Here is an 18,794-nt window from a genome sequence, read left to right on the forward strand (position 1 = left end):
GCCTATCTGCATAGGATTGCGCCCTAAAAAGCTCACACGAACAGTTGAACAGAGCCGTGCAATTACAAGACAGAGAAATGCAGAATGCTTTTCTCTCACCACTGAGCAATTACAGACTCCCTTCCCCCCCCCCCCCAATTTAGGATGATGTACATCTCCCTCAGAGATTAAAGCCTTGGCATTTTCTTTTGAGAGGGAAGACGAAAGTTTATGTTATCATCAACATCATCATGGCGATAACTCGTGACTGAGTAAGGTTGTCTTCCAAAGATAGAGCCTATATAGATAACTCTTTAAAAGGATTAGACAGATTCATAGAAGATAGGTCAATCAACACATTAATCTCTAGTAGTGGGTCTGCAGGTGGCTGTAAAGGCCGATTCTGGATCTACACAGCCTCCCACAGTGAGGACATGGGTTTCCAGGTGGAAGGCGGTCATGGTGAGGCTTTGCTTGATGTGCCTTCTGCTGAGCTCGTTTCTTCCTTTCACCCTGTACTCGTGCTTCTTCAAAGTCCATAGCGCCTTTAATATAGGCTGACCTCCAGCTGCAGCGTTCATGGGTTAGAACTTCCCAGTTCTCAATGCTTATGTTACCATAGATTATGTCATTGGGACACCTGAAAAAAATGTTGGTGCACATGCTGTGATATGCCTCCCTCTAGCGACACCCAGTGCAGGAGTTCTTTTCAGGATGTTTTTAAAAGATGGTGTGTAAATGCACTTATAAACAGCATTTCCCCCCTCCCCCCAAAGAACCTTAGGAATTGTACTCCTGTGGGGAAGCTGGGATTGTTACAGAGAAGTCTCAGCACTGCCACAAATAGAGTTCCCGGGTTCTTTCAGAGAAGGTGTAACATGGGTTTGTAGCGTGGATGCACTCTAAGAGGATGCATTGGATGAACGAGGCAGCAGGGCTGAGGTCTTGACAAAAACATGGATGAAAGGAAGAACAGAAGAATCAGGAAGGGGGGAGGTATAGATTAGGGGTGGGCAAGGTGTGGGAGATCCAGGGGCAATTTTCAGCCCTGCCCCCCCAGATATTGCAGGGTGCCAAAAAAAACAAAACCCTAAAATGATCAAATTTAGCAAATAAGCTAAAATATTTCTGCAAATACTTGCAAATAAGCTAAATTTGACCTTTTTGCTGCTCCGTAGCACTAGAGACACCATTTTTTTGTTTTAAGTTTCCCCCCTGAATTCGATGACAGGGGACGACAGAGGCCACATGTGGCCCGCAGGCTATGTGTTGTCCACCCCTGGTGTAAATTGTTGGGTTGGGTGGAAATAAAAATCCACAGCCTCTATCCCAGATCCCCACAGAACACTGAACACAGCCTCACACTGACCCTGTCCCCATAATTTCTTCCCTTCTCCTTTTCAGGGAGAATCAGGAGAAAATGATTTACTACCTTCTACTTGACCGCAAGGAGAGATATCCCAGCTGCGAGGATGAGGACTTGCCTCCGCGCAATGATGTTGGTGAGACGTTGTCAGGGAGCCCTTTCCCAAAACACTTCAGAAGGAGGAGAGGGTGGAGTTTACTAGTACCCAGGAATCCCAGAAAGATACAAGGGACATGATTCTTCTGAAGGATCCAAAATAAGTTTTCAGAAGGTCCTGGATCCCCCTCATTAACAAAGCCCCACCCCAGCCCCCAGACAGGGCCACTTGGCTGGGTCGCTAAGTGCTTCCTTCCTTCCTGTCTCATTTGCGGATTTTATAGGGGAAAACAGGAAGATCAAAGTGATAATACACAAATATCATAGAATCATAGAATAGTAGGGTTGGAAGGGGCCTACAAGGCCATATAGTTGCTGATACATCCCCTTAGCCCAGGGGTGGGCAGAAAGTAGATCTCCAGATGTTTGGGATGTCAACTCCCAGCATTCCTGGCTATTGGCTATGCTAGCAGGGAAGTCCAAAACATCTGGAGATCTACCTTCTGCCCACCCCTGAGGCATAGCCCACTCTCAATTAAGTACTCCCGCCTTGACCTCATTCCTCGCCAAGGTGTCCTACTTAGTCAGGGGTGAGGAACTTGCAGGCTTCCAGGTGTTGCTTGGCTACAACTCCTAACATCCTTTACTATTGGCCATGCTGTCTGGGGATGATGGGAGTTGTAGTCCATCAATACCTGGAAGACTGTGGTTCTTCACCCATGCAGTGAAGTGGTGGTTGTGCTGGGAATGGCCTGTTGTATGTGAAGCACTGCTGCCCTCTGCTGATGATCCTGAGAATTGCACTTCTGTGTGTCTCATCATCACACTCTCCAAATTCTGTTCTCTGGCCCAATCAAAGCAATCTGTGTGAGAGGGGTGTGTGTGGCGGGGAGGTGTCATCAGAATATTTGAATGTTTTCCTTTTTCTTCTGTTAAGTACTGAATGATCCCTGTATGAACCACAGCCACTGTATGTCCCCCCAAAGGCAGCCACAGCTGGGCTCTTGTCTCTAATTTTTTTCAGACCCCCCTCGGAAGCGAGTTGACTCACCCATGCTGAACCGACATGGAAAGCGCCGGCCTGAGCGGAAGTCCATGGAAGTTCTGAGTGTCACAGATGGTGGTTCCCCAGTCCCAGCCCGACGGGCCATAGAGATGGCGCAACATAGCCAGAGGTGAGTTCCTGTTTGTCTGTATGGGTTTAGCCAGAGGGGGACAGTTCGGCAACCTGACATTAGGGGCGCTGTTGCCTTTCCAGTTCGCTTCCCTGCTATTGGAATTGGGAACTGCGAATATTTTAATATTCTGCTACCCTCCAATGGCTGTACCAGGAATTACATGTATGTTTTTCGGGCTAAAAATGCATATATGCAAAACTTTGCTGTTCCCTGTGGGTGGTGACAGAAACTGCATATGTATTCAGGTCTGCAGCCTACCTCTGACTGGTTGTTCTGAGAAGTGATGTTTTTAATGCTTTATTTCTGGGAATTGCACGTGCAATCTTTGCTGCCTCTGCTGGTCATACTGGGAACTGCATAGGCATATAGTGTACTGGTGCCCCCTCTCCGTGAACTGACGAACTGCATTTCTGTGTATCAGTTCCCAGACAGCACAAACCCCCAATACATCTTCCTTCCACACAAACAGGTCTCGATCTGTGAGTGGTGCCTCCACTGGCTTATCTTCTAGTCCCCTCAGTAGCCCCAGGGTGAGTACATGCGATATAAGAGAGGTTGTGGGGTGGTGACAGAGGAAGTAAAATAAACAATTGCGGCAGAGGCTGGGGGCAGCTGGGTGGTGATGGGGGGAGCAACGTAGACATGGGGCATGGGGAGGGAATGGATGGATTTTGAAGGGGTTGGGGTTGGGAAACAGATCCACAGACCCAGCAGCCTCATTCACATGCCATCTTGCACTCCATTCAAGCTGGGGGTGGTGGTGGAGGTGCTGAGGAGATCGTGGCATCTTTCCCGAGGGGGGTAGGGGGCTATATCTTTCACAGTTGCATGAATGATGGGCAGAGGATTGACCAGGTGCAGTTCACTCCCCACCTCCAACCCCATTCTTGCATTTCCATGCCAGGGGGAAAGCCAGATCTGTTGAATTGCCACCTGGTGCAGAGCTTTCCAAGGGACCTAGCCTCTTTCAGGGGAAAATGGTGATGCCCCAGAGCAACAAAGGAGAGTGGAGGTGTGTGTATAGATCTTTGGTGAGAAAAAGATGAGAGACGTCTGAATAGAAGACGGTAGGGTCAGATATTAGGGTTCCAGGTTTTGTGGGGACAGGAGTTTGAGTTCGGATGTCTTGAGAGTGTGGACAGGACCACAGTTAGATCTGGCTAACTGGAGGCAAGGGAGAAGACTGTGGGCTGTATCCAGTGTTAGCAGTGGTGTAGTGGTCAGTTTGCAAGTGCAGGCACTCATCATGACAGTCCCTCTAGCCGTACCCCCAAGAAGAGTCCAAAAATGCTGGCAGGCCATGTCAGAAAACTGGCTTTAGCTGTTGTCATCACCAGGAGCAGGTCTTTGTCTTTGGTAAAGCTACCGGGTCTTAATTGCCCATTCAAGCCCAAGCTGCCCCAAAATATTTTGCAGTACAACAGGGAACAATATATTGTTACTGGGAAAATTAGTTTTCCCGCAGCTACTGTGAGGATTTCAGCTAAGCTCAGAGGGAAAGGGGAATTCTGAGGGGGGTGGCAGATAGCGTCAAAATCTCTGCTAATCAGAAAGTGCTGGCACTGCGTCCCTCCGAGGCCTGGCTCCACTTCACCACTGAATGTTAGTCCTACTTAGAGTAGGCCTACTGAAATCAATGGAACATAAGCAATGATTAACTCAAGTCCCACTCTTTTCAGTGGGTCTACTCTAAGTAGGACTAGCATCTGATACAATCCTGTAATCTGAAGCAGCTGAAGGGAAGACAAAGAGCCAACTGCGGTGTGACACTGAGCCCATGATAGGCCCTCATGTGCTTGCTTTTTGCTTACTGAATAGCAGACATGCGTGTATCTGGATCAAGAGAGCAGTGTCAGGGAGAGGGAATCTAACTCTTTCCCCCTGCCACCTCAGTCTCAATCTGGATCGGCCCCCATGCAGCTGCCATTTGCGTGCTAATAGCAGCTTTCCTCCCAAGGTGAACAGCAGCTGCGGAGGCCTCTGGATCTCCGTGATGGGAAAAAGGGTTAAATCCCCTCTCACTTCACAATCCTGGAGATTCCCCACATCTGCTGTTTAGTAACTCGAGTCTATCATGTGCCTAATGTCATGTCTTGTATGGCCCAAAGCTGTAAAGCACCAGCCTATTCCTGGGTACAGTTTGGCAGTGGAGCATGTTGGGCTGTTGCAGCAGTAGAGACGGTGTCTCTTTGCAGGCAGGGCTGCCCTGCCACTAACCACAGCACAAAAAAGAGAGACTCAGCTGGTGCAGCTTTTACCAGCAGGATACCTCTGTGCTGGCAAAGGCTTCGCCGCTTGAATTTCTGCCTGTTGCAGGGAGAAGAAAGCCTTAGTTGAGGCCAGCAATCTTTCCAGTAGTCTGTCTGGCTCTTTAGGTCGTTTTCCTATAGCAGGGTTAGGCAAAGGTGTCCCCGGACACATTTCCCAGCCCCCACTGAGCTGCCATGCCTTTCCCCCTGTTGTTAAAGTAACACATTTTCTTACCTGTAGTTGGGATCGCTTGTGACTTTGTGATTAGCCACACCTCCCATGGTGGCCGTTTTGTGGCGACACCCACGACAGTTTCTCAAATGGCCCATGGGCCCTCAAAGAGGTTTCTTTATTGGGTGAACAGCGGATTCCCTGTGGGAAATGTTTCGTAGCCTTCCCCAAATCTGGTGCCCACCAGACGTGTTGGACTGCAAGCCCCAGCATCCCCAGTCATGCTGTCTGTGGGGGTGGAAGTTGTGCTCCAACTGGTCTGGAGGCTGGATTGGGGCCTGGAGTTGAGAGCTGTCATTCTGTAAGAGAGGATGGCTGATTGGGGAAGGTGGCACAGGGCTGAGTTTGCTGCCTCTTGTGGATATGGACATGGCCTTGCACTAAAGGCAGATCCATGCTGTGGTGGGGCAGTGGATCAGTTTCTCTTTGGAGTAGCATATGTTAGACTTGCTGCAGCATAGGCTGGCTGGAGAAGACCTAGGGCACTATATTTGTTCACCAAAGAGCATCTGGCAGGTTTGCCATGGGGCAAGCTAATCCTTAAGAAAGTGGACCCTGGCACAATAGGGGAAACCCAAGTCCTGGGCCCTGGAGCGAGACTGTCTTTGGAAGCAGACTGTGGGACTGTCACCTGCCATTACTCACTCCCATCTCACGGCTCTCCCCCCCTCACCTTTCTCCCCCCCCCACTTTTCCCCACACCCAGAGCCCCATCTTCAGCTTCTCTCTCCCATCGCCTCCCACTGCCCCTGCGAAGACTCAGACGCTTCCAGCCAAGGGCAGCCCGGCAGGCGACAGGGCCCTGCAGAGCCGATGCTCCGCCCCGTTCCCCCTGCCCCCCAACTCTCCGCCCCCTCCCCCGCCCTCCTCTCCCCGTTGCTTTTTCCCCTCTACTAAACCCCCACCCAAATCTGTGCTGCAGGTCACTCCCCACCCCTCCCCTCGGGGAAGCCCCCTCCCCACTCCGCTCGGCACCCCGGTGCACACGCCCAAAGAGAGCCCCAGCGGCACTCCCGGTGGGACGCCACCGAGCAGCCCTGGTGTGGCCGGTGTGGCCTGGAAAACTCGCCTCAACTCCATCAAGAACAGCTTCCTTGGCTCGCCGCGCTTTCACCGCCGGAAACTGCAAGGTGAGTGTGTCATTCTGCCATTTGCTGTGGGGGGTGGGCTGGGTTGGGGGTGTGTGGGTGCGAAAACATAACTGTAAGTTTGTTACCTGTGTGACCACCATGCTTCTGACTGTGTAAGTCAGGGTGAGTGTGTAAGACAGGGTTGGGGAATGTCTTTCAGCCTGAGGGCCAAATTCCATTGCAGAGAGGCTCTCAGGGGCCAGATTCCAGTGGGGGCGGGGCCTAAGGCAAAAGTGACGGCCCCCAAATACCAGCATATTTTAGCTTGAAGCTCCTACTGCCATGAACTGAGCCTTGTGGCAGGGATTTCAACTTTATTAGAATGAGCCAAAAGCTGGAAACCCACCAAATGATCAGTGGTCAGGGGAAAGGGGGTGTGGTCAGGTGAAAGGGGGAGTGGCCATCTGGGGAACCCCTGGAAGGATGGATTTGGGACCCCAGGAGTGCCAGATTTGGCCCGCGGGCCTGAGCTTTCCCATCCCTGGTGTAAGATGTAATAGATAAGCAGCTGTCTAAAGCAGTCTTCCCCTCTCGATGTTGTGAACTTCAACATCCATCAGCCCCAGCCAGCATGGCCAATAGTCGTGAATGCTGGGTGTTGTAATCCAAAACATCTGGAGGGCACCAGGTTGGGGAAGGCTGCCCTAAAATGCTCTTGTCAGAGGAGCATGTGCAAAAACTGAGCTTTAACCTGGGGACCAAGTTTTCCAAGAGGGAAATGGCGTCGAGAATGTTGTGCCAGCAACTAAGGAGGATCAAGGAGGTAGGGATGTGCGAAAGTCACTTACCTTTTCGAAGGGGGTGATTTGCGGTGGGGGGAAGGCGCTCCGCACCTCCCCCTGAAATCCTAACCTGGCTGGCTCCACTCTGCAGCAACTCCACGGAGCCACCAGCTAGGCGCATTCGCAGGCGTGTGGAGCCTGCGGATGCAAATGGCGGCGGCTACGGCGGCCTCCATTTGCGTTCCTGTGTTTTTGCCCTGATAGGCTATGTAAATATTTACGTAGCTTATCACGACAAAAAAACAGGGGCGCAAATGGCGGCGACTACGGCGGCCGCCATTTGTGTTCCCTTTTTTTGCCGTGATAGGCTATGTAAATTTTAAGTAGTCTATCACAGCCTCCGCAGGGGCGCAAATGGTGTCCTTGCATTAGCCGTGATAGGCTATGTAAGTATTTACATAGCCTATCATGGCAAAAATGGGGAAGCAAATGGCGGCCGCAAATGCGGCCGCCATTCGCAAAGCAGCACAAACAGCACCAGGTAAGTGCTCCATTTCATGCACCTTTCGCGGGGTGGTGGGGCGGGGGGCTTCTTTCCGCCACAGATTTCGGGGGGCCAAATGCTCTGGCATTCGGCCTCACTGAGATCTGTGGCAGAATTCTCTGACATCCCTACAAGGAGGACAGGAAAAGGAGAACTCTGGGCCTATTCAGAGGGGCAGGCGGGAATGAATGACAGGGGAGTTTGAGTAGACATTCTGTGCAATGGTTTACATGCGCAAAGCAGAGATCGTCAACTTGTGGCCCTCCAGATGTTGTTGGACTTCAAGTCCCATCATGCTTCACTGTTGGCTATGCTGGCTAGGGAGCTGAGGGTTGTTGCATTCCAGCAGCACCTGGAGGCCACAAGTTGCCCACTCCTGGAATAAAGGTTGTACCAGATGAGTGTGTGATTGCTTTGGTGTGTGTAGTATAGGAACCCAGGAAGCTGCCGTATCCTGAGTCAGACCCTTGGTCCATCTTGCTCAGTTATTGCCTGCTCAGACCGGCAGTAGCTCTTCAGGGTTTCCAGCAGGGTCTTTCCCAGCCTGAGCTTGAGATACCCAGGATTGAACCTGGGAGGTGTGTTGCTAGGCCTGGACCCATAGGGCTCGGGCCCCAGATCTATTCCCCAGAGCCCTTAATGTCCGTTGATGCCAATGGAGGATTCCTTTCTCACCTTAATTGCCATGCAGGGGGTGATTTTCAAGAAGTTAACCCTCCCCACCCCACATGCTGGACAACCCCAAGACCTCCCCCCTGCATAGTAATTAAGCTTAGCGGGGGTGGGGGATCCCCTTCCATAGGTGCCAGTGGAAGCTTTTCGTGGAAGCTTAATTGCATGGGGTGGGCAAAATTTTCCTCCTGGAGGAAAAGAGAAAAAAGGTGTGGGGCAAGAAATTGTAAATTGATTGCAATTGAAGAGGCACTACTGATTTGGGATGATCTGGTGCAGGGTCCAAATTAAATGAAGAATTTATTTGTGTGAGGCAATTTGGACAAGAAATTAACTGCTTTGCTCTCTGTGAAATTTAGATTAGTCCAAGTAACTATTTCTAAATGTTCATATATAGATATAAATTAGCATATGCAAATTGTATGCTATGGGCCTGAGCCCTGAATCTTTTAACTGCCTAGCAACAGCCCTGCCTGGGGCCTTCTGCACGCAGGGCATGGGCCTTTCCACAAGGCAGGGTGTGTAACTCATAGCCATTCCCTGCTTTTGTCCTCGGCATCTAGTAGCCAATGAGCAGCCTGCGCCTTAAGGGGCTGGAGTGGGTGGGGAAGGGGTCAAGCTTGTTCCTGGTTTACCTTTTACGTTTCCTCTCCCCCCTGCAGTTCCCACACCAGAGGAAATGTCCAGTCTTACTCCAGAGTCATCCCCTGAGTGAGTATCAGAAGATTGTGATCGCCGGGAGGAGAGGAAAGGAGAATTCGGTCCCTTTCCCTCACCTCCTGGTTCTTTTGCCAAATCGCTCTTTGGATGATAATTTTATTCCTCAATCGGTGTGTGGTTGTCAGTGTGGGGAATCCAGATGTCTTCCTCCCCACCCCCCTCCAGCAACTGCACACATCACAGGAGTGTGTGTTGTGGCTGTGCCATGTGGTTGCACAAGTGTTGCAGGCACCTACTGGTCAGTACGAGTGACATCACTGGCCACAAGCAACCCATCTCCCAATCTTCTCCTCCATGCTTCTTTGCAAACAATCATAGCCTGTATGTTCTGCTCCCCTCCCCTTTCAGGCTAGCCAAGAAATCCTGGTTTGGGAATTTTATCAACCTAGACAAAGAGGAACAAATTTTTGTGGTCATCAGAGACAAACCCCTGAGCTCCATCAAGGCTGACATTGTACATGCCTTCCTCTCGGTAAGTGCTAAGCACCAGGCAAAGTGGGAGAGGAGTGTGCATTTGGAAGGTTTTGGGGAGATGGTGAAGAAGGGGATACGGATGACTGGCAGGATGAGGCCTACTGGGTACTGAGGACAGCAGGGTTTGGATAGTGGTGGAACTACTACAGGGGTGCAAAACCCATGGCCCTTCCTGCCCGACCTGAATTTCATCCCCCATGGGCATCTTAACACTCCACTGCCTAGTTCACCGCCCCAGGGATCCTAATGCAGAACCTCTTTCCTCACTGTTAGCAGCAGCGAGGAAAAAGTGATCTGTATCAGGATCACTGAGATGTGTGTGTGTGTGTGTGTGTGTGTGTGTATGTATGTGCACACATGCATATGGTTGTGCGTATGCATGGGCGGCCCCAGACACTGAGCCAGCATCACATGCAGCCCTCAGGACCAAAAAGGTTGTGCACCCTGAACTCGCAGCAGGGTTGGCTTAAGACATTGTGCTGCCTGAGGCGAAGAACAAGATGGCACTCCCTCCCAGTACATGTACAAAAGCCGACTGGACTGGCAGGTGGTGGGACAGCATTCTCCGCTGCATCTGAAGGCAGCAGGCTAACTGAGGGGGTGCAGACCAGGCCACAAAGCACACAGGTCTCTCCTCCCAACACCTTGCTACCACCTCCTAGCATCTGCCGCCTGAGGTGATCGCTTCACTCTGCCTAAGGGTAGGGCCGGCCCTGATGGGCAGGACACTGGAAGGGGATCCCTTCCATCTACTGGCCTGTAGGTTGACATGTCCTGCCTTCCATCACCTCTACAGATCCCCAGCCTGAGTCATAGTGTCGTATCCCAAACAAGCTTCCGGGCCGAATATAAGTCGTCGGGCGGCCCCTCCGTCTTCCAGAAACCCGTCAAGTTCCAAGTGGACATCAGCTACTCCGAGGGTGGGGAGGCGCACAAGGACAGCGGGATCTACTCGGTCACCTTCACCCTCATCTCAGGTGCGTGCCCTTTGGGATCGTTATAGTTTATGGGTTGCCCACAGACCTGAAAAGTTTGCCTACCCCAATTTAAAAAGCAAGTTTCTAGCCACTGTGATTTCAGCGCTATGCTGTCCCCCACATGGGCTTATGTTTCCTGGGAAAACAGAATGGCTGTTAGCCCCATTTAAGTCTGTAGTGCAGATATGACCCTAGTGGATGAGGAGATCCCAGTTTCCTCCCAGAGAAGAATACATTTTACTTATTTAGTGGGAAGTACTCTTAGAATCTTACATACCTTAGAACCGTACTTTTCTAGTGGGCTGTTCTCTTAGCAAAACAAAACAACTTTCTAGTCATTGTGGTTCTATTTTTGTAGCCATTATTGTTGCATAGTTTTCAGGCATTACTGTAGCCATTAATTAGGGCTGGCCCATTAATTAGGCCCATTTTATTGCCTGAGGTGAAGAACAAGATGGCGCCCCCTCCCGTTCCATGTACAAAAATCGACTGGACTGGCAGTTGAATCTTACTTCCACACTAGGGATGGGAGAGCTTCCTCCACTACATTGGAGGGCAGCAGGCTACCTTAGGGGGCATAGGGCAGGCCCCATGGCCCACAGCGCTCTCCTCCAACACCTTGCTGCCGCCTCCCAGCATCTGCTGAGGTGACTGCCTCACTCTTCCTAATGGTAGGGCTGGTCCTGTCATTAATGTGTGGGCACTGCCTGCGGAATGGCTCTTATATTGGGGCCTGTAAAGTGCCTCTCCACCTGCATGTCTCCCATCTTTGAATATGCTATCCCTGCCTTCAAGATGAAGCTAAAGCTGGTTCCCAGTTTCTTATTCACAGTTGCTAACAGGAGCAACACATCATGCTGGTGAATTCTAGGGATATATTCCACAAAACTAGTGGGATGATCCTGGTTCCCTCTTTTTAATATTTGACAGTGGATTCTGATATATCTGGGGTAGATCCTCACGCAGGGTCTCTGTATCCTACAACCTTGCATCAGTTTTACATCAGTTTTAACTGCCATGGTTTCCCCCAAAGAACCCTGGGGAAGTCATACTTTGGGGAGAGTGCTGAGAATTCGCTTGAGAGATCCCTAGCAGCCCTCATGAGCAGAGGTGTGATGGCCTAGGGTTTTTTCCCCACCGCTTCACATTCACATGGGACTACAGCTGCATTGAAAATAAGCCCACAAAAGCTGCTAGCCTGTTGGAGGCTGGCAGAGGAAGGATGGGAGAGCTGCTTTTTTATGCTGGATAGAGAGCCTCTCTTCTTTAGCAGCCTGCTTGGTTCCTACACTCAGGGCAGAGGAGGGACAGAACTCTCCATCCCTCTTCTACCAGCCAGTTCACTCACCTGCATGGACTTCTTGGTCCCTGTAGGCAATGAGTCTATCACTTAAATACAAGGCTGGAGTACAGCTTCCTCGGGGGAGGGAATGGGCCTTAACCTCGTTTAAGTCTGTAGTGGAGATAAACCCATGGTGAATGAGGGGATCCCACTTTCTTTGCAGGCAAGATGATATTTTACGTATATAATGAAATATACTCCTAGGACAGCCTTCCCCAGCCTGGCGCCCCTCTGGCACCAGGCACCTCCAGATGCATGTTTTGGACTTCAACTCCCATCAGCCCCAGCCAGTATGGCCAATGGTCAGGAATGCTGGGAGTTGTAGTCCAACACTTCCGGAGGGCACCAGGTTGGGGAAGACTGTTCTAGGGTTAATCCTCTCTGGAGGCAACACAGCCATTAAGCTAGCATCTAAAAAGAGACCCCAGCCTCTGGCTGGGGGATCCAGTCCAATTGTCACTGGCTTAGGGTTGGATCCAATGTCAGTCCTACTAGAGTAGATCCACTGAAATAAATGGGACTGACACTAGTCATGCCTAACTGCCCATTCATTTCAATGGGTCTACTCTAAGTAGGATAACATTGGCTAGAACCCATAGTGACAATTCACAGTCCTGAAGGGTGTACTGTGCGTGTGTGTGAATGAAGGATGGATGGATGCATAGGAAGAAAGGAAGGTAGACAGACAGACACACATGATTCAGCATGAGTCTGGTTTTGAGATCTGCAGTCCTCTTTCACACAATGTTGATGACCGCACATCTTCCTGCTGTTGTGGCTCCAGCTGCATCCTCCCTCTGGACCCCGTCTACTGGGGTCTGCCCAAGGAGATCCAATTCCTCTCTGATCTGTGTGCCCATCTCTGCTTCCGCAGGTCCCAGCCGCCGGTTTAAGCGGGTTGTGGAAACGATTCAGGCGCAGCTGCTCAGCACACATGACCAGCCTTCGGTGCAAGCCCTCGCAGGTCGGTGTCCATCATGACCTTGTACTTGGCAGGAACCGTTTGCTGAGTGCATCCCTGCCTGTTTTCGCAAAAGGCACTCGAATCGGTCGGCTTTCCCCCTCTTTCCATTTTCAGTTGTATCACGCCAGTTTGTGCGGCAGCAGTGGGCCTGCCTCAGGCTCATTGCATCTCCTTTGCTGTTTGTTTGTTTTTACAAGAACCCCGAGATCCACCAACCAGAGCCAAGTGCTAAACGTCTGCCCTTAGAATCAAAGAACAGGGTGCCTCAGAACGCTTTCTGAGCCTAGGAATTGGTTTCGTGGTCCTAGCACGGAGCTGAGCTTAGACAAAAGTCCACTCCTGGTCACTCAAAGCTCTCTTCATTTCAGCAGCCTCATTTAGGTGGGAAAACCCATGTTGTCATTGCTGCTGCTGTTTAACAATTGGGAGTCAGAAAGCCCTGCTGATGTACAGCAAAGACGGTTCTGGATCTACTGGTAGATCCAGAACCGTCCACCCTTGCTGCAGTGTATCCATGTGAGCCTCTGCTGATGCAACCGCTGCATGCACTTCCCTGATCCTCCCTGTCCCAGCTGCAAGTGAGAATGGAAGGGGTGGGGATGTGCTGGCAGGAGGTGGCAACGGCCTCCACACATGGGCCCAATCCTCGAAAAGGGATTAGGGAGGCAGAGCAGGAGGAGACCAGCACGGTGGCAGATGCCATGGCCAGCTTCCTTGTTGCCCCACTCCAGACACAGGCAGCTGACCAGCTTGTATTCAACAGAGGCTGGTGGCTCCAATGTCAGTGGGGCTGTGCATCCATTCTGGGTTTCAGTCAGAACCACCCAGAACTCCAAAGAAGTGTTTGACACCTTGGATAACTTCTTTAGAGTTCTGGCTGGTTCTGATTGGAACCCAGAATGGATGCACGGCCCCACCACAATCAGAGCCACTAGCCTCCACTGCTCGCATCTCCCCAGGGGGTGGGGTGTGTGTGTCAAACTCTCGCAATAGCTCGGTGGTAGAGCACGTGTGTTCCACACAGACGGTCCCCGGTTTAATCCCCTGCATTGCCGCTTGAAAGGATCAGGGAGCAGGTGTCAGGAAAAGACCTCCACCTGAGACCCTGGAAATCCGCTGCCAGTTGGGGTAGACAGTGCTGGGCTTGATGGACAAATAGTCCAACCTAATGTAAGGCAATTTCCTATCGCAATGTAAGTTAAATTTAGTTGCTGCCTCACAAAGACATTTTTTGTACGACCCGTGTACAACCTATGGTGGTTGGAGCACTGTCCCTGTGCGGAAAGGTTGAAGTATTTTTGCGGCATTTTCATTTTTTAAAAAGGAGACTAAGGAGGATGGGGGCACAACAGCATTATGATGTTTATGAAATGATGCATGGTATGGAGAAAATGGGTAGCGTTTTTTTTCCTCATTCTATTACTAGACGTTTCAGGGGTGGGGAGGCCATCCAATAAAATAATGTGCACGATTGAGGAAAATGCTTCTTCACATCGAATAATTAACTAAGGGCGCAATCTTATGCATGTTTAGACAGGAAAAAGTCCTACAACTCCCAGCATTCCCCAGCCAAAAAGCTGCAAGACTTTTTTGTATCTAAACACGCATAGGGTTGCACCCTTAGGATATACTGATTATTCCTGGCTTTGGTGGCTTAAAAGGGAGGGTAAGACACATTCCAGGAAGGTCTGTCTCTGGCTATTAGTCATAGTGGCTATATGTACCTCCAGGATACAGAAGCAGTGTACCTTAAAACATGGTTAACATCCCTTTGGAATTAGATATCTTGGAACATTGTGGTGTTTGCTGTTGCAGTGGGACTGAGAGCAGAAGAGAAGCATTGTTGATGCTTGGATGTTCAGAGTGGTGTCAAGGGGCATCTGCCTGTGAAATTAACTTGAAGTTCGCACTTCCCTCTGCTTCCAGATGAGAAGAACGGGCAGCAGCCCCGCTTGCCAGGCACCCCAACTCGCAGCTGCCAACCGTCTCGGCGCTCTGAATCCGATGTCTCATCCGAACACCATCGACGTGGCTCCAAGGACAAGAAGCTCGTCTCGTCCAACGGGACTCAAGTCCAGCAACCGCCACCCCCGTCCCCACAGCAGCCATGACGTATGGGGCAGGGGGCCAGCACAGGGGAGGCCAGGGGGAAAAGCAGCCGGAGGAAGCCAACTCCACCCCCCTGGAAATAGCTAGAGCGGTCCCAGATGGACAGAAAGGAGCCAATGAACCATACAGATGGGTAAAAGGCTCCACCAGAGACGCAAAGGGATGGGGATTGGTTCAAATTTAACAGCCCCATCTCACCCTGGAGTGGAAAGTCGCCATCTTGGGAGCGGCCCATACTGTGAACTTGTAAATAGTTAACAGAAAACAAAACAAATCCACAAAAGAACAGAAGGGGAGGGGGAAAGAACATAAAATGGAAACAAAAACAAAGAAAAAGATGAAGGACTGAAAAAAGAAAACAAACTGGAGGAGGAGGAGGAGGAGAAACCGGGCAGGAGCCGGTGGGTCTTGGGGGATTTAATCTGATTCCTTTGTTGGGAAAAGGGAGTATCTTTATTTACTTGAGCCCTTTTCACAGACTCCGTCCTGATTTCATTTTGGTCTTTGCCATGAGATATTTTCTTTCTCCTGCTTTTCCTTCTGTGGCCTATAAGGTATCAACTTATTTACAATATTGTGGGAGCATTAGCTAAAATTGCGAGACAGAGCTAGTTGGAAGATTTCTTGTTTTAGGAGAGAAATTAAAAAGTTTCCATTCCCCTCCTACTTTTTTCTTTTGATTTTTCGTCATTGAGAAACCAATTAATTCTTTTAAAAAATCATTATCACCAGTTGAGGTGAAATTTAAAATATTTACCAGAACTCTACTAAACACTTTGTTAAAAACAAACATTTGAAAAATTCTCCCCTAAACCGGTATTTTTTAAAATGATCCAAATCTGAATTTCAAGAGGGGAGCCAAAAATGGAAATTCAAATATATTGAAATCCAAACTATGTTGTGATTATTATGAAAACAATTGAGAGCTGATGTTTGGCAATTTTTTTCATATATTTATTTATTTTCCATTTATATCCCACCCATCACTTAAAAAATCCCAAATTTATTAAAAAGAAACATGTGAAAAATATACATAAAGCCAAAAATTACGTAAAAGTTCCAACAATAAAAGTGATCCAATTTTAAAATACAGTTTTCGGAAGCTGCCAACAGTAAACAAAGAAAATTATGTGTGGGAACAGTCAACAACCTTAAAAAATCACCAGTCTTTGGTACTACAAAATGGTTACAGTGCAATGTGATTATATTTTCCCTTCCCATCTCCAGCCCAGGTTCTGGACTGCTGTGGATGCTCTTTATTCCAATTAAATGGAGGGTGCTTCCAAATGAGGCTTTTATTGTGCAATCGCCTCATTCACAGAATTTCACAGGGGGTCCAGATGATGTCATCATCCCCTTAAGCAAAAAATCACATAAACGCTCCAACAATAAAAGTGATCCAATTTCAAAATGCAGTTTTCCTGTTTTCCCACCACTTCTTTCATCCTTTATTCCCCCTTAGCACAGAAAATCTATTAAGGAGGAACGATAAAACAGCTGCACAATGTCTTTTGATTGGTAATGCTAGGTATCATCTATCTGGAAGCACATCTAGCATCAAACTTGCATAATAACCCCTCACATTCTGGAGCTCCAAATCCCTGCTAAAGGGATCTTCATTGTTCCTACACAGATGATGCAATATGAGAGCAAGCCTCAACAATAGCTCCAAACTGGAAAATGGGGAAATGATACCTTGGGGTGGTTGAGTCCCAAATAATTAGCACCCCTTTGCCCATCAGATAGTTTGCTCTTAACAATTCCATCACACTCCATTTTTATATTTTGAAAAAAAAAGATACCGTGACCCAGTTTGCACATCACAATTCCCATGGGTTGTTTAAACCATGGGCTAGCTGTGACTGTGCAGGGGCAAGCAAGCTGCCTCCCATCTGTTTCCACTCTGCAAAACAACCCAGGAACATCCCATTCCTTGGTTATTTGCCATGACATGTTCAGGGAGAAACAACCCAGAGTTTTAACCCAACAACAAAGCATTGGTTAAAACTTTAGGTTGTTTCTCCCTCAGTAACCCAGAGTGCTGGATTTGGACATCAGGGTGAATAACCTAGGAACGGTCCTGAGATGTTTCACAAAGCGGAAATGGATGAAAGTCAACATGCTCACTCGCTTCTGCACAGTCATGACTATGCTTTAAACAACCCATGGGAGGTTGCAACATGTGAAATGGGCCATTGCATCGACTTGTTAGCTAAAACACACACACATACACTTCAGTCTCCAAAGGTTAGAAATATCATGGCTTCCCAAAAAGGTGACTAGAACAAAAATAAAGTCAGATTTATAACTGATTTCTCTTGTCAGTAGTAAAGGCAAACTATTATTCAGGGAATTTTATCAAAATTATTTGTTTCTAAATGAAAAGAAGAGCACATTTGAGTAAACAACCCCTTCTTCTATTTTTGCCTGTCCCCACTCCCCCTCCAAAAGCCCCTAAGTTAGGTATTCTTTGGCATTTTCAAAATCTGGTTTGCAAAATTTCAAGGGATTTCATTTACCTGTTGATACCACTCTCTAGCTTCTAACTGGCTCTGTCTCACATAATTTTAGCAACCTTCTTGGAACTCATAAGCAAATCCACGGCTCATCTCTCCTCTGGACTCCCCACTCCTTTGCCCTAAGGCTCTGCATCCATATGCACAAGGCAGTCTGGAGTGTGTGTGCAAGAGTGTCCATTGGAGTGGGGAGACCCCACTTGACTGTGTTTTGAAAGTGCTGCAGCCTTGATGGAAGGCAGAGGAGTTCCGGAGACATCGGGCCTGGGACTTGCAGTTTAAACATGTACGCTGGCTTGGATGCCCTCCGAAGACGCACAGATCTTGTGGCAAGATTCCTTTCGGACCATGGGTTGCTTTTGCAGGAGTCAGTAGCAGTGGGTGGGGAGGCTGAAAGAGCAGGATTGGGAGGAATGTCAGATTTATAGATCAGTGAGCATCAAAAGATCTGGGAAGGGAGAATCCAGGTTTTTACACTGCAGCTGGAAGCTTGGGATGCGGTGTGTGTGTGTGTTGTGGATGCTACGAAAGCAATCCTGCTTCTCTTGCATTCCTCCCCCTTCCCCATCCTGCTCTGGGTGACTCTTTTCTCTCAGTTGGGCGAGGTAGTACAGGATGTGGGTGATGGCGCATGCGGGCGTGCACATGAACAGGAGGTAACTCTATGTAACCACCCCTCCCCGCACCATTTTCTGGCCCCATGTCTGTCCATCCTCCCTCCCTTTTGTGAACTCAACCTCATTGCGCGCACACACCTCACACCACTGCCCAGCCCCTACCCCTCCATCTGATTGTCCAAACCCTCTTATGTCCTGTCATCTCCAGGGTCTAATTATTGCTCAGAAAAAAAATACAAACAATCACTCAAATGTTCCCATGCTGCAGAGATCCACCAAGTGTCATTTCCGTTCGACCTTCAGGAGGCGCTGTTTCGCTTTCAACTGGCAGGTTGGGATTGGGGGCATCAGGGAGAGGAATGGGTCCCCTTCAGGGGCGATGGTTCTGGTTGGTTCAAGGGAGTACTGTTAGAGGCCTTTTGTGGGGTCAGTCCAGATAAAATTCCATAGGGCAGTATCCAGTAGGGCCACTCCCACCTCTGCTGGTTCTGTTGCATTCATGGGACTCACTGCTTGTGCAACGGGGTGTTGGGGCTTCTAAAAACAACCCTGGAATGAGCAGAACTGCTCGTTTCCAGGATGGGTCAGCAGCGCTCCCTTCTGCAAGCTCCAATGATCTGCTCTGTTCTGGAAACAAGTGTTTCTTGCTAGTTTCTGGGGTTGTTTTTAGAAGTGCCAAAGCCCTGTTGTGCAAGTGGTGGATCCCGAGTGCACAGGCACAATGGGATACTAGTCCATAAGTGCAAGTATTTGGGGCTACTGAAAGGTAAGGCAGCCTTTCTCTCAAAAATAAACACACCCACACACACACACACACCATCACCACAAGAGAAGCCCCAGAGTTGACTAAACCCTCCCTGAAGTCTCAGGGAGAACCATCTTCAGTGGGTGAGGCTATGCAGATTAG

General features: G+C 49.3%; 1 protein-coding gene across 1 annotated transcript in view; it reads left to right on the plus strand.

Moving 5' to 3' along the window:
• BRSK1 (BR serine/threonine kinase 1) overlaps window positions 1–18,107 on the plus strand; it is a 59,434-nt gene extending 41,327 nt beyond the window's left edge. Inside the window, exons 11-19 of the mRNA XM_084808460.1 lie at window positions 1,384–1,481; window positions 2,466–2,616; window positions 3,089–3,149; window positions 6,023–6,230; window positions 8,831–8,879; window positions 9,237–9,360; window positions 10,159–10,339; window positions 12,556–12,645; window positions 14,572–18,107. Of these exons, the coding sequence (XP_084664586.1) occupies window positions 1,384–1,481; window positions 2,466–2,616; window positions 3,089–3,149; window positions 6,023–6,230; window positions 8,831–8,879; window positions 9,237–9,360; window positions 10,159–10,339; window positions 12,556–12,645; window positions 14,572–14,756 (1,147 nt within the window). The 3' untranslated portion in view covers window positions 14,757–18,107. The remainder of the gene's footprint in view (window positions 1–1,383; window positions 1,482–2,465; window positions 2,617–3,088; window positions 3,150–6,022; window positions 6,231–8,830; window positions 8,880–9,236; window positions 9,361–10,158; window positions 10,340–12,555; window positions 12,646–14,571) is intronic.
• The last annotated feature ends 687 nt before the right edge of the window (window positions 18,108–18,794 follow it).

This window comes from Heloderma suspectum, chromosome 6 (assembly GCF_057233095.1).
Source record: "Heloderma suspectum isolate Gila_16-S chromosome 6, 16-S_ref, whole genome shotgun sequence".
Taxonomy (NCBI): Eukaryota; Metazoa; Chordata; class Lepidosauria; order Squamata; family Helodermatidae; genus Heloderma; species Heloderma suspectum.